Source organism: Eurosta solidaginis, chromosome 5, assembly GCF_040869045.1.
Source record: "Eurosta solidaginis isolate ZX-2024a chromosome 5, ASM4086904v1, whole genome shotgun sequence".
In the NCBI taxonomy this organism is placed as follows: domain Eukaryota; kingdom Metazoa; phylum Arthropoda; class Insecta; order Diptera; family Tephritidae; genus Eurosta; species Eurosta solidaginis.
The window spans coordinates 201,425,845-201,442,412 of NC_090323.1; the positions used below are offsets into that span (position 1 = coordinate 201,425,845).

Sequence of the window (16,568 nt, forward strand, 5' to 3'; positions counted from 1 at the left end):
CATTGTCCAAAATCTTACTAATTTTCTATTCTGCGTCATAACATCAACCCATCTACCAAGTTTCGTCGCTTTATCTGTCTTTTGTAATGAGTTATCGCACTTTTTCGGTTTTTCGAAATTTTCGATATCGAAAAAGTGGGCGTGGTTATAGTCCGATATCGTTCATTTTAAATAGCGATCTGAGATGAGTGCTCAGGAACCTGCATACCAAATTTCATCAAGATACCTCAAAATTTACTCAAGTTATCGTGTTAACGGACGGACGGACGGACGGACGGACATGGCTCAATCAAATTTTTTTTCGATCCTGATTATTTTGATATATGGAAGTCTATATCTATCTCGATTCCTTTATATATGTACAACCAACCGTTATCCAATCAAACTTAATATACTCTGTGAGCTCTGCTCAACTGAGTATAAAAAAATTTTAAGTTAAACGGTTTTATTCAAAGCAATACTTACATTAAGTAATAATAATAATAAAAGCTAGAAAATAATTAGGTAGGTCCTAGGCACTAATCATCACACTCCTCATCAAACTAGGGCGTTGATCAGACAATTGAATAAAAGCATTGGACGCATCAAATTTCTATTGATAGTCATAAGTAAGACCAACTGAACCTTAATCAGGTTATGCTACGCCTTACATTTTTAGAAATTTCACGCGCCCAACGCTTTTATTTAATTGTCGGATCAACGCCCTAGACTGGGGAGGAGTGTGATGATTAGTACTTAGGGCCTACCTAATTATTTTCTAGCTTTTAATATAAAACCTTTTAACTGAAAAATTTTTTTTATTATTTTATTTTCAAGTTTTTAGTCTTTATTTAATTGCATTTCATTATCATTTGGTGACTCATTATTACAAGGATTCTCTCCTGACAATTTGTTACAATCTAAGCCCACAATACATAATCCTTCCGAAGATTTTACTCGACTCAGCACCACGTATGCTTGTCCCTCCTCGAACTCGAAAGTATTTTGATGTCACTTCTACCGGACTGTATGTAATATTTGTTCCAAATATGCGCCAAATCGGACCACAAATACGATTTTTTTTGAAATATTTCGATCCATGCGCCACCTATCGGAGTTTTTTCTTCTTATTATTGCATTGTCATCTGTTCTGGTTCTGAACTATATTGCAACTTTCAAGCTTGTAGCTTATCGGGAAGTTGCTTAAATTTTAATTACAAAATTCGTTCATAACGGCCGGCCGCTATACAGGGTCAAGCTAAATAAAACCGTTTAAAAAACAGACACGTGTCAGTAAAGCCAGGGAGCTAGAGGGGGCATAATGTCCCTTTGCTAGTCTTTCGGCAGCACATTTTTTACATACACCTCTGACGCATATAATCCCTTTATGTACCGACAGATGAGTTCACCAAACAATTACTTACTTAATAGGCGCTTAACCGCTTAAACGGTTATGGCCATCCAACAAAGCGCGCCAGTCGCTTCTTCGCTCTGCCAACTGGCGTCAATTGGTCACACAAAGGGAGTTTAAATCGTTTTCCACCTGGTCCTTCTAACGGAGTGGGGCCGCCCTCTTCTTCTGCTTCCATAGGCGGCTTCCGGGAGAAATATTTTCTTAGCCGGAGCTCGTACAGCTCATCATTAAATCTTCTTCGGTACTTACCATCGTACGTAGAGTTCCAAGCAGTGATGCCGTTAAATAAGATGGGTCTCACTACCGCGATATATAGCCAGGGTATTATGTTTGACTTCAAAACACACATTTTACGCATGACTTCTTTAAAATCGAAGAGGGAAGTAATAGCCTTTCTGATTCTGTCCTCAACGTATTTGATTTAGTTTATTGTCGAAGATGATGCCGAGGTATTTAACCTCCAGTGAATATTTGAGCCTCACTCCACTTAAGAGCAGTGGACTGAAAAATTTTAACACCTTCTAAATAGTACCATTTCATAGAATTGAATTTGAGGCCAGTTTCAAAAGACCAGTACTGCTATATATTTCAAGAGACCATCCTAATTTAATTAGTAAGGAAGTCAGCGTAATTTCACACCTCCTTTTGGCGTGCCTCTGTATCATAGAGGAGTCTCCCAGCTTGGTTTGAATAGTCCTTATCGTTGGGAGTTGACTTCGAGAAAGCCCGAATTCAGTAGGGAGCCAATAACTTTTTGCGGATAGATGTTGCTAAACCTCTCTTTCAGCACGGTGTGAAGTACTTGAAGGCAACATGTTGCTCTACCTTTGTGACGACAGCATGGTGGGCAGAGTCCATGAGTTTGCCCAAGAAGAAATATCCACAATATAAAGTAGAAAATTATAACTTTTAAGAGTACAACTTGCATCCTCCAGCTCCCATGCACCTTAAGCCCAACAACTTCAATTAAAAAAAAAAATATTTAAATATTCATTTCAAATTTATTAACGAATAGTACTTAAGACTAATTAAGTGATGAATTTTACATAAATAGGTATTTAGTTTGTTTTTTTTTTCTTCATTTTATTTACAACAATGTGACAAACCGAAAAACTTTCTTAAAACCCAGCTAAAATACCCACAACGAGCTATATATTTATCACATTTAGCTGAAATTGCGTGTCCATCACTTACAGCTCACGAGTATCTTATTCATTAACCTCCAGATAAAACAATAATTCCGTGATGATCGTTTAGTTTCAATATAAAGCCTTTCAATTCTATTTCTTCTTGTGATAGGGTGCGCCATAAAGTTGCGAAGGCGCCGATCCACTGCCACGTCCTTGATGCGAACCACCATATTGCTGTTGATTTTCAGGTTGTGGTGGATGTGTACGAATATATTCCAAAGCCTTCAAGATGGCCTCTGGAATTGGTGGTGGTGTAGGTAAATGAGCACCTTGTGGCTGGAATCCATTCTCATCGGCGGTGTAAGTCAATTGTATCAATTGACCATCTGGTGAATAGTACTGTGATGAACCGGTAGCATAATGACCGCCTACACCGGATTCTTGTGCTGAAATACCGTTACTTGTTTCAAATTGATAATTGTAGCTGCCATCCTCTTTCAAATCATTAGTATAACTACGTATTTCGGCATGGGCATCAGCACTTGAACTACCACCGCCAGCACCGCCAGCACCACCACCACCACGTCCGCCTGTTCCATGATAGGGCGCACCATATAATTCACTGACTGCAGGAGAAGCGTTGCTTAGTGAAAGCGAGAAAGCGCATAGAGCGATAATGGTAAGTGCAAACTGTAATGAAAGTAGAAGAGAATTTTTTGTTAGAAAGACGTCAGAGCAAGCGAAAATTTGTGTTTAATTGTTACATCCGATAAGCGGATGTACTCCGGAAAGTACATGTGCACACAGATTCCTTGTTGATGTATACGTATTGAAAACATACTGTGGTGGCCATATTATTAGTACCTATATGTCATTAAATTTTTCTGTTGAATGAATTACCTACAAAAAAAAAGGTGGCTATGGTAGATTTGCGCTACACTGAGGTCAAGTACCTAAAGGCTTGTTATGACAGCACTTTTTTACCCTCCCTTTATGAAACATGAGTTTCATCGTCACTTTTTCAGCAGCATTATAAACCTGGTTTGAGCTATGAAAGAATGCATGATTTAACTTGCTTTTGTGGAAAGTTGAATCGATGCCTACTTCTACCGGTAAGCCGCCGTAACTCATTCTCTTGTCAAACCGCAGCACAGTTTAAAAATGATTCGAGATGCTTTCCGATCCTATTCGGGTCATGGTTTTTGCATTTTTTGTGATAATATGGGTCTTGATTCCATCTTTTACTACTTTTCCTATAAATTAGTCCTTAAAGTAAGAGTTTCCTTTACAATCAATCTGTTTGGTTGTAACTTGGGTAGCAATAGCCATTCCCATTGACCTTGGATTTAGATTCCAGTTTAGTAAAAAAACTACAAAGATTAATATTTATTTTCTTAGGTCAGTTGATCATCGCCACTCTCTATTTTTCCAGTGGTATAAGAAAACGCTTCTGGCGGACATATAAAATCTCTTCCACCTGGTTCAGTATTTAAAAATTAAAGCTGATAAAAAAACAGAGATCTTCACTTCTGGGATAACCTCCGTTTCAATGAAGACGATTTTCTTTAGTGCAGACCCCAAACTGCAAGATATCTGAAAGAATGCTCCCAAGATATGTTATTTTAGAAAACAACACTACTGTAGACAAAAGAAGCACTGAAGATAGCATAACGCCGAAATCGCGTTGTCTTCAAATAGTAAACTTTCCAGCCTATCGAAAAGTCAACGAAAGAAAATGAATCTTGTGTTTTTGTTTTTGCACAAATACTCGAACATTTGTAACATAAGGCAAATCTTCTGAAAACGCTTCCTGCAGCCTTACACGTTTTACACGTCTTTGATTAATTTAGACTATGTCATGATGCAAACTGTGCTGTCTTACCACTAGGAGAAAAGCTCTGCAATCCACAATTCGCTGGGATCAACCCAGCTGGTTTCAAATTTTGATGTAATCTATCAAAAAACCTGTAAAAGTCTTCAAACTCTACCAACTTAAAGTATCGAAGATTATGTGTAGGTCTTACAACCTTAGACTAGCAAAGTTGCTTCTATCATCAAAAAGAGAGGACTGTAGACTCATGACGGGTATTCTGACTGGACACTACCTTCTGGCGTCACATAGCTTGAAATTAGGTTTGGTCAGTGATAGCAGATGTAGGGAGTGCGGGTTGGAGAAGGAAACGATCGGGCACGTTTTGTGCTCGTGCCCTGCGCTTGCCAGTTTAAGACTCCCGCCATTGGGAGTGATACAGCTGTCAGATCTAGAAGCAGCAAGTAGCTTAAGTCCTAGAAATCTTCTAGTATTTGCCAAGAGGACGGAGTTATTTTATAACATAGGTCCTGGTTTTTGACAGGGGTTTTCAGTTTGGTCGTTAAAATAAACTTCTAAACACTACGGACTCATTCAGTCTATGTGAGGTCCTCATAGACCGGCCAATTCAACCTAACCTAACCTAACGGACTCATCCAGTCTATGTGAGGTCCTTATGGACCGACTAGTTCAGTATAACCTAACCTCCCAACCTAGTCTAAGAAGGTCCTCGGGCGTTTAATTGTAAATTTCCATTTCACAGGGTATCGCAAACAAGCAATTATCTACTATTTTTGATTATTTTAAGAAATTTGTTGTTATTTATGCATGGAAAAAACCTATTTTCACTATCAATTTCACGAAGCTTCAATGACGTAGAGTATATATCGACGAGTAAAGCCTAGTCTGCCATCCAACGATAAACTAACACTGAGCTAGTTATAGTTACCCAATGACTTTAGATGGAAAATTAGTGGGTAGTTGCATCATACGGTTATTGGAATGTATTTCCTGATGTTTGAAATATTGCCACATTTTCCAACATATTCTGCAGCTGTAACAAGCCAACCTAATAAGACCGCACTGCGTTCTTTTAGCGCACGCACACAACCGGCGTTTTTTGCCCGAACTCAAATAAGCATGCGTTGCGACAATGTAAAGCATGTGTGCAAACGTCAAATCTAAATCTCATGCAGAACAAAAATTGGAAATCGAGTTAGGTTTTCACGCAGCAAATTCAATTTGGGTTGCTCTCATACAAGTTGTATGTGCATGAGACATTTTTGACAGAAAATGACTTGCGTGCGTTTATATTAGGTCGGCTTGTAACAGAAGTTATCCGTTTTGATGGCATGTGCTCTTTATATACTCTCATCATTTAAATATTCTCTCATCAATTAATATCCCAGCAAGTGCATTTAGATTAATGACTCCAAGCCATTACATGAACGTAGCATCGTTAGCGCAGTAACCAGGTGTATCGCTGTGACCTGGGTCCCATACAATTGCAACAACTCTCAGATTACTGTTTGAAGGGCATTCACTGCTACTTTATGGCTAGAGTAAATCGGATGTAGAATTTTTAAATATACGCTACTCTATGGATGTTATTTTAGCCTTAATAATGCTGCAAAATATCAGTATCCTTATAGTTACTTAATGAGAGTGGCAGTCCATATAACTGCATACCAATGAAACTGCCTTACAGTGGTAAAGGGTTTTGCCATTCTGCAGTCAAAGACGTCGCTCTCCTTTGTATACTACATATAAAGCAGGTGCCAATGTGTAATGGAGCGCAAAACTCAATGTGAGAATATAAGTGTTTCGTTTCTAAAAGAAACAAAATAAATCAGTACCAAACAAACCACCAGGCGAAAATGATCGATATCAGTTAGTGCACATATGTATGATAAGATAAGTAATAACCAATTTATTTGCAAATATGAACTGCGGTTCTGTCACAATCGGTTATTAGTTCGCCTGATATTGATCTTATACTCATAGATTAGATTGATACGAATCTTTTGTTTACGCTCTCATATTTTCGCTCTCACGAGGGATTTATCTCCTAGTTGTTGCTGGCAGCAATCACAGATAAATCCCTCGCGCCAGCTGAAGCGGGTCCCAGAACAAAAAATGTGCCAGCCAAAACGAAAAACGTGCCAAAAATTTTGGTAAACTTTAGTTTGACCTACAACTGTAGAATAGCGTTTAAAAATTATGGGAAAAAGGAAAAAAATACTTGTTTTAGTGTAAGTATTATTAGTTCAAAGGCGGAGGGTAAATATTATTTCCCATTCAAAAGTTATCACTAAAAACAGGTTTTGTAAATATGAACTTCCGATGCAACCAGTCCATTTTGATCACAGAACCTGGAACGCCAGACATGTAGGATAAGCCCTATCCATTAAATAATGTTAACTATTATATCATAGGTCCGATTTACTGAAATTTCAAAAGAATATATGGTTTTCACTGCGAGTTAAATGCGTTACAATATTTGACTAATTAATTTAATCGAAATGTTAGTTTTACTTAGATTTGTTTATATTTAACTCTAACTAGTCGTATTATTGTAAAATAACTTTAAGGAAATAAATATTTTACGACTATCATTTTATTAAATGATTGAAACTATAATCGCCGAAATGTATGTCAAAAATCCCCATTTTCAGATCTATTCATTTTTGTTTGGAGTGGCATCATTGTTAAATGTTATAAAAAATGTGCATTTTGACAGCGCTCTCTCGAAACAAAGAGTTGCAAATCCATTCATCTATGCTTATACTGATCTTACTACTGACCACTGTTATAAACCAATTGGCGATATAGAGAGAGAGAGAGAGAGAACTGAATGCTGGGATTTGCTCATATAGCGACTTAACTATGGGCTTAATATGTAAAATTTTGCATTGTTTTCATTTTAAACGCACAATTTTTTGATAGTTTTTATTTTTTTTTATTATAATGTCTTGGAACTTTTTTTGGAGCTTTTTTAGGAATATTTTTTAAATTTATGGCTTTTGTTATTCTCATCTTTAAATTAAATTTTTGTTTTTTTTATTGTTTTATATTTTATAAAAGATTTAAATTATTACTAAAATTTTAATGAATCTTTTTTATAATTTTACTATTAATAAATTTTTTTTTTTTCAAATTATATATGTTAGTTTTTTCATTCTATAACTCATTTTCTGCCAATAAATGATCATAGTTTTTACTGAAGAAATACTCAAATTTTACAGAATTTTTTTTTTTATTAAATTAATTATTTTTATTGTTCTCTCGCCTTTTTGAAGTTTTCGTCTGTTACACGTTTTTGTTCGTCGTGTTTTTTTTTTTTTTTAATTTTTGAAAAAGACTTATATTTTTGCTGAAAAAATACTAAATTTACAATATTTTTGCTCAATCTTTTTTTGAATATTTTTTTTTTTAAGAAATAATTTTAATTATTGCCAATTTATGGTTTTTATTATTCTCATTTTTAAATTACATTTTCGTTTTTTTTTTTTTTTGTACTGTTTTATGTTTTATAAAAGATTTAAATTATTACCGTGCAAATACTAAACTTTTGATAAACCATTTTTATTATTTTACTTTTAATTTCTTTTTATTTCAAATTCTGTTTGTTAGTTTTTTATTCTATAACTCATTGTCTACCAATAAATGATTATAGTTTTTACTGAAGAAATATTAAATTTTACAGTATTTTAATTATTTTTTTTTTTTTTATATTAAATAAATTATTTTTATTGTTTTCTCGCCTTTTTGAATTTTTCTTCCGTTACACATTTTTTTTCCTAATGTTTTTTTTAATTTAGGCAAAGATGAAGAACTGCTAAAATTTACAATATTTTTTGCTCAATCTTTTTTTTTTGAATATTTTTTTTAAGAAATAATTTTAATTATTGCCATTTTTAAGCGCCTAATTTATTTTAATTTTTACCAAAACTTTAATTTACAATTTTTTTAAGTATTTTTCAAATTAATTATTTTTATTTACTTTTGTTGTCATTTATATATTTCTTTTATCATTTTATTATTGTTTTTGTTAGACTTAATTATTTCAAAAAAAAAATGTGTACGAGCACTTCACCCCATATTCCAAAAGAATTTGTTTTAATTTAGAACGTTTGACTTTTAAATATTTTTTCTCGAAAAACACTTACAATTTTGGACATTTTAATTTTTTTCTTAAGTATTCTGTTTTGATTTTGACGATCTATAAAAATATTGTTGTGTTGCACGTTGTGATGGCTTTCAAACTCGAATTGTTTTTGAATCAACAGCTGTCAAAGTATTTGCATTTATACTCAAAGATTTTAATTGCGAACCGACAATTACCAAAGTACCTAAGCGTATGCCTAAACACAAAACATACAAACAAACACCTACTTACGTGCATACATATATACTATGCATACATAGATATCTGCCGAAGTGTGGCTTTGTGCGCCGAAAATCTAACACAAAATCTATTCATAAACTGGAAATTATAGTAGTGGTAAAAAATTTATAATAATTACAAAATACCTTGCAAATGTTTATAAGTTTACGAATCTATGCATGAGTGTATGTATGTATGCGCCAATGCAGTTATGCGCACTCGAAACCGCCTTCTTTAATACGAAAAAGAATGTGAACTCTTTGAAGAGGAAACAAAATTTTTAAAATGAAAAATTGAGCAGCGGAAAATCGTTAACTGATTTTGGTATGCAAACTCATATACAGGGTGGAGCATTAAGTGATTGCCGCGAATAGTATACATACAGTACCGTTCAGCAGGTCTAGAACATGTAGCACTTTAAGAGAGACACTGGCCGCACCAAAGGTGAAACAGTTATAACCGAAATGATTAGCTGCTTTCAAATCAACATTAGTGTAAGCAGGCCGCCGAAGTGCTACAGCCAACCCAATAAGGCCACACGTGGGTTGGACAAGGTCAACACCGGCGCTGCAGCTATCAGCTAGAACTTAGGTTAGGTTTTTGTGTACTGATCGCAGAGCTGTCGAATGGGAAATGCTATGAAAGTTAGGCCTTAAGATGATAGCCAGGATCAGTTTGTTCGTCCGCAGCATTGATGTAGCCTTGGCGACTTGATAGCCTATTTAACCTTAGTCTCTGAAAGATTATTTCTAAAGGCTGACTAATGGAGTGTAATGGTTGATGAGACAATACACTTTTTGCTAGTTCTATTTTCCAAGGACAATGGAGCTTTGCTTCTTTATTCCCCTTATGTATGATGGACACTGCCAGAAAAGTTATGTAATGCCTGCTAAGGCTACGCCACATGGCAGCAAGAAAGGATGAGGGAGGAGTTTATCACCGACAGCTTGCTTTCTGGATCTACAATAGATGTCATAACAGCAGTAAAGACAGCTGCCATCAAACAGGATCGATAGTCTTGCTGGTCACACTAGACATTTTAATCTCAACGAATTCGCATTCTCTCGGAGCATTTTAGAGGAGTCTGCGAAGAGCTTCGCACATCGTACCATATTTTAGCAGATAAATGGCAAACAAATGCAGTCGAAAGCCATGTAAAAGGAAGTTACTCGCTTCAGCCTCGGGTTGCATACTCATTTCTGGTGCAGAAATCTGAGAAACACTTCAGCTCAGCGCACAGTTTCAACAGAAGCTATCAATATATATTCTAGCAGATGATGATGAACATGTATAGAAAATATCCGTGTAGAATCGATAAAGATGATGTTGCCATACAGGCACCAAACTATACGAAGCCTGCAACAACAATGAAGCAACAGTACTGCAATGGCCCAAGAATCAATTCACATTCTGAACCCAGGGCTAAAACTTCTACTTAACATCATTTTTAAGCCGACACGCTAACTTCTGTAGTATCTCCACGAAATGGGAAGGGAGGTTAGAAGAGACACTAGGTGAACTATTCGCGGGAAATGTCATCAATAGCATGACCTAAAGAAGTGACAGATAGGATACCATGAGCAGATACGTGAGACATATACTTTTTAACAAACGGTAAGATGGTCGCCTATACGGAATTCAAGGAGTTCAGGAGCCTACGCAATTTATAGCTTATCCAACCCAATTTTCAACCTCACCCTTGGCGAATCTTACTTATTTATCAGGCGAGGCTATAGCGATCCCAAGCTCCTCTGTGAAGGAGGAGGTTGAATGACTTAGCAAATTTAACGTAGTCATTTCTAGTTGTTCCCGAGATGATCGCGCTAATACTATTATGTTGCTATTTTCCGGAACTTACCTCATCAACAATCGGTAAATTACCGTGAACATCGGTAAAAATTCATACAACTTTCGGGGGGTCTCGTTATCGCTACAAAAAGAAGAAATAGATGGTTCGCTAGCACATTAGCGCTAGAGTTACCATAATTCTTATGTTATTAGCTTCCACCCAAAAGAATTGACGCAAAAAAAGCAACAAGTTTTGTTTGTTGTTCAACCGAGTTTTTTCTTAAGAGAACAAATTTGTTAAGTAATTTGTTATAAGAGAAACATTTAGTGTTAATTTAATAATAATCTGCAACAATAACAGATTGTCAATCAATTGAATGGATTTTTCTGTTGAAATAACTGTTTTAGTTGTCAATAACTGTTTTAGTTGTCATTTCAACAGAAAAAAAACTTCGGTACTATTCAAATTCATTCGCTAATTTTTAAGAGAAACTTAGAGCTCACAGCATTTACTATTTTGTTCTTATGACCATTGTGCTGCAGAAGTCTGTGTCATATCAACAGCCTTCACTGTTACCCTATTGTTGAAATTAATCCGTTATTTCAGTAGTTTTTATTGGTATTATAATTTTTAGTTTAATAGAGCTCAGGCTTACGTATAATGAAATGTATTTGTTGATTTGACTTTTGAAACAAGTCTATTTAGAATCAACAGCTTCTACGTTAGACACAAATTTACAGAAATTTAAGTTGAATTGGCCCGGTGTTGATTTTACCAGCATTTTTTCTTAGCTGCACAATCGAAGTGTTAAGTTAAGCTTAATTCTCAAACTAATTTGAAAATCTAGTTGAGGAAGGTTTAAATCTGTCTACCTTTTCCTCCTTAATCCCAAGTATATAAACTTATTTTACTGAAAAGAATTTAAACTACAAATTTGCACACCCTGAATACAGATCTAAAATACACCAACAACTAACTCATCTGAAGCTTAGCAACAATTTCATATGAAGACTATCATCAATTCAATTCCAATTTATTGGTCTTGTTGCTCAGCATGTTACCAACTTTAGACTTATAAGTTGCATGAAAAAAAATTAATAAACACTTAAAAAGTATATTAGCAAAAATATACAACAATATATGCATATAGACATACGCAGCTACTTATGGTGGTATATGTGATCTGGTATGCATTAGCAATACTGAGCTAATAAAAAATTGTGTTTTATAAAAAAGAAGATTACACATTTCAAAGAGTTTATGATGATCTGCAATTCAAAAAGAATTTATACTTATTTTGCTCTACAATTTGTCAATTGGTTAGATATTGTTTTTGTGTTTTTTTCAGTTGTTTTGCATTTTATGTTTCTAACTTTAATTATTATTGATGTTTATAGTTTTGTTGCGAATATAGCCTTGAGATTTTTACAATATGATATACCGTGCCTGAAGTGTGTAATGAATTCGTGTTTAATATTTCCCAAGAATCATAACGATATAGAATTTTATATCGCCTATTAAATTTGTATGAGAGGCATTCTAAATCGATACACAAACCCATGGTCATTATTGCCATTTATTTTATATTTTACCTAATTTGGTACATTTGTTTTCATTTGGCATAGAAATATAGAATAACTTTAAAATAGTCCAAAAAATACTTTATCAATATTAGAACAAATCAATCAAACATGATTACATGCATAAGTAGAAATTAAAATTTTAATAAGACTAGCTGGCAACCCTACTGTAAATTCGTTGATTGCAAAGCTGATAAAATATATCTATCGTGTCATGCTTTTATAGTCACACTTATTTTAAAATTTTTAACTATTTCATATAAGTGGTAAAGTAATGAATACAATAAGGTGCAGGGGCAACTCTAGATTCAAATCCTACTAACAGCTCCGACACATAAGCAGTTTTTCATATAGATGAGTTTAACACAAGCATCTGCATTATGAGTAGATTGCACGTATTTTTATGGAGAACGGTAGAATGAGCGACACTGGCGCCATCTGATATTGAAAAGTAGCCATCTCCCAAATTTTGTTCCAAGCAAATCATTAGAACAAGAATTTGACATTTGCTTTGGCTAAGGGTGTTGGCACACTTTGCAAGTGAACTTATTTTTCCCACTGGTTGGTAAATTTTCTAACATTTTTCGCAATTAAAAACTGCAATATAACAATCGAATACGACACAAAATTTGTTAGTAAGTATTTTTATACTCAGTTGAGCAGAGCTCACAGAGTATATTAAGTTTGACTGGATAACGGTTGGTTGTACAGGTATAAAGGAATCGAGATAGATATAGACTTCCATATATCAAAATCATCAGGATCGAAAAAAAATTTGATTGAGCCATGTCCGTCCGTCCGTCCGTCCGTCCGCCGTCCGTCCGTTAACACGATAACTTGAGTAAATTTTGAGGTATCTTGATGAAATTTGGTATGTAGGTTCCTGAGCACTCATCTCAGATCGCTATTTAAAATGAACGATATCGAACTATAACCACGCCCACTTTTTCGATATCGAAAATTTCGAAAAACCGAAAAAGTGCAATAATTCATTACCAAAGACAGATAAAGCGATGAAATTTGGTAGGTGAGTTGAACTTATGACGCAGAATAGAAAATTAGTAAAATTTTGGACAATGGGCGTGGCACCGCCCACTTTTAAAAGAAGGTAATTTAAAACGTTGCAAGCTGTAATTTGGCAGTCGTTGAAGATATCAAGATGAAATTTGACAGGAACGTTACTCCTATTACTATATGTACGCTTAATAAAAATTAGTAAAATCGGAGAAGGACCACGCCCACTTTCAAAAAAAAAATTTTATATCTTTATAGTATATAAGTAAATTATGTCAACATTCAACACCAGTAATGATATGGTGCAACAAAATACAAAAATAAAAGAAAATTTCAAAATGGGCGTGGCTCCGCCCTTTTCATTTAATTTGTCTAGGATACTTTTAACGCCATAAGTCGAACAAAAATTAACCAATCCTTTTGAAATTTGGTAGGGGCATAGACTTTATGACGTTAACTGTTTTCTGTGAAAATGGGCGAAATCGGTTAATGCCACGCCCAGTTTTTATACACAGTCGTCCGTCTGTCCTTCCGCATGGCCGTTAACACGATAACTAGAGCAAAAATTTACATATCTTTACTGAACTTAGTTCACGTACTTATCTGAACGCACTTTATCTTGGTATAAAAAATTAACGAAATCCGACTATGACCACGCCCACTTTTTCGATATCGAAAATTACGAAAAATGAAAAAAATGCCATAACTCTATACCAAATACGAAAAAAGGGATCAAACATGGTAATTGGATTGGTTTATTGACGCGAAATATAACTTTAGAAGAAACTTTGTAAAATGGTTGTGACACCTACCATATTAAGTAGAAGAAAATGAAAAAGTTCTGCAGGGCGAAATAAAGAACACTTGAAATCTTGGCAGGTATTACATATATAAATAAATTAGCGGTATCCAACAGATGATATTCTGGGTCACCCTGGTCCACATTTTGGTCGATATCTGGAAAACGCTTTCACATATACAACTACCACCATTCCCTTTTAAAACTCTCATTGATACCTTTAATTTGATACCAATATCGTACAAACACATTTTAGAGTCACCCCTGGTCCACCTTTATGGCGATATCTCGAAAAGGCGTCCTCCTATAGAACGAAGGCCCACTCCCTTTTAAAAATACTCATTAACACCTTTCATTTGATACCCGTAGAGTCACCCCTGGTCCACCTTTATGGCGATATCTCGAAAAGGCGACCACCTATACAACTATCACCACTCCCTTTTAAAACCCTCATTAATACCTATAATTTGATACCCATATCGTACAAACAAATTCTAGGGTCACCCCTGGTCCACCTTTATGGAGATATCTCGAAACGGCGTCCACCTATGGAACTAAGGATTACTCCCTTTTAAAATACTCATTAACACCTTTCATTTGATACCCATATCGTACAAACAAATTCTAGAGTCAACCCTGATCCACCTTTATGGCGATATCCCTAAATGGCGTCCACCTATAGAACTATGGCCCACTCCCTCATAAAATACTCTTTAGTGCCTTTCATTTGATAGACATGTCATACAAACACATTCCAGGGTTACCCTCGGTTCATTTTCCTACATGGTTACTTTCCCTTATGTTGTCACCATAGCTCTCAACTGAGTATGTAATGTTCGGTTACACCCGAACTTAACCTTCCTTACTTGTTGTTGTATAGGGAGAATGTTTACAACAGTGCTTCGCGAAATTTTGTATGTGAATGGGCAAGGTATAATAAACTTCAATTGCCAAGTCTGAAATTCCTTCATATTTACAAACGCAACATCTTAGTTGATTGTGGCGATGTTATTGGAATGCATAAGCTTGTGTTAAACGCATCTATATGAAAAATGTCATTGTACCGCGGCCTTAAGAAACATTTCTGTTGAAATACTACGTAGAATATCTTTATTATTAATCCTGCATATGTGTCGTATAAGAGTGGCTGCTGTAGTTTGGTGGTAGCGTTTTCCGCCTACCATACCGAAGATCCTGGGTTCAGGCGCCGGGCAAAATAACTTCGAAAATTTAGAAACAAGTTTTTTCAATTTAAAAAAAGTTTTTCTAATCGGGGTTGCCCCTCGGCAGTGATTTGGCCAACACTACGAGTGTGTTGCCACAAAAATCTTCTCAGTGAAAACTGAAGGCCTTCCCAGTTTTATTCTCCACATTAAGATCCCCGACAGGTTTCTCTAAAGGTTAGATATAGTAAGACTACTTCAGTCAAGGCTTTTTTCGTGAAATAAACGAATACCGTTTGGTTAAAGTTTACAGCCAGTCGCATACCACCGCCCACCTAGACGCCAAACCTATACATATCGCTTTCGCATCCATCGCGTAGGATAGGAGGAAGTTTAATATGAGTAGAATTGCCACTTCATCCGTATCAACAACCACACAAGAAGCACTGACTAGGGAGTCATCGTATACACAGATGCCGGTTGTTGTTGTTGTAATGTTACTTCGACCTCCTCAGCGGGTTCAGCCTATCATAAAAATATGACGTTAAGGGGTTTCAAATGGTATACTGAAGTAGCAGCTCTTAGTCGGGTAATATCTGAACTATCTCTGTACGTAGACTCGTCTCACTGTAGCAGAGTAGTCGAATCGAATTGAACTCTGCTTCACTTGACCAGCGTTTGTGATGGGATTACCGCAATGCCGATAGTTACCAAAGCGGAATCCTGGCCAGACTGAGCAGACTTCACTTGACCAGCGTTTGTGGTGGGATTACTGCAATGCCGATAGTTACCAAAGCGGAATCCTGCCCAGACTGAGCAGATGGTTCGACTTTTTTAAAGGGTAATAGTAGTAATATGGCGGTTGAAATACCGACGGACTTAGTACTTTTTCCGCTACAAGAAATATAACGTAAAGGGCAACCATGCCCGTAACATAGAAGGTGTCATCGAATCAACATTTTAGCACTTCCAACATTAATCATGTAGCACATACGATAAAACTTCGACAAAGACGCTTTCTATTGGCATCCCTGCTGTGAAGTTTAGTTTTTGTTTAATATTTAATATTCTTTTATTTTTGATGTTATTAATTATTTAAACAAAATCGATCAGCATTCATGACAAACCCATCCCATTTCAAAACGATTTAGTTTTACCATTATCACTGCTTTTTTGTGCAAAATGTTAACACTACAGTTAAGTAAGTATTTTGATGATGAAGAACAAATTGCATGTTCACTGGCCTTGTAGTTTAGTCTTCAGCTAGAAGATCACCGAAAATCGATTTTTTATACTCAGCTGAGCAGAGCTCACAGAGTATATTAATTTTGTTCGCATAACGATAATCCGTAACGGCATAAACTAATCGAGATAGATATAGACCTCTATATATCAAATTGATCTGGGGGAAAAAAAAATTCATTTAGCCGTGTCCATCCGTCCGTCTGTCCGTTAACACGATAACTTGAGTAAATTTTGAGGTATCTTGATGAAATTTGGTAT

At 35.5% G+C, this 16,568-nt stretch overlaps 1 protein-coding gene across 1 annotated transcript; it reads right to left on the reverse strand.

Moving 5' to 3' along the window:
• Nucleotides 1-2,387: 2,387 nt before the first annotated feature.
• Nucleotides 2,388-8,597, reverse strand: LOC137254503 (pupal cuticle protein Edg-78E-like). The gene is made up of 2 exons (XM_067792205.1): nt 8,503-8,597; nt 2,388-3,213 (listed from the first exon to the last, which is right to left on the reverse strand). Exons 1-2 carry the CDS (start codon nt 8,512-8,514, stop codon nt 2,674-2,676), a joined length of 552 nt encoding a protein of 183 aa, XP_067648306.1. The 5' UTR covers nt 8,515-8,597; the 3' UTR covers nt 2,388-2,673.
• Between the last annotated feature and the right edge of the window lie 7,971 nt (nt 8,598-16,568).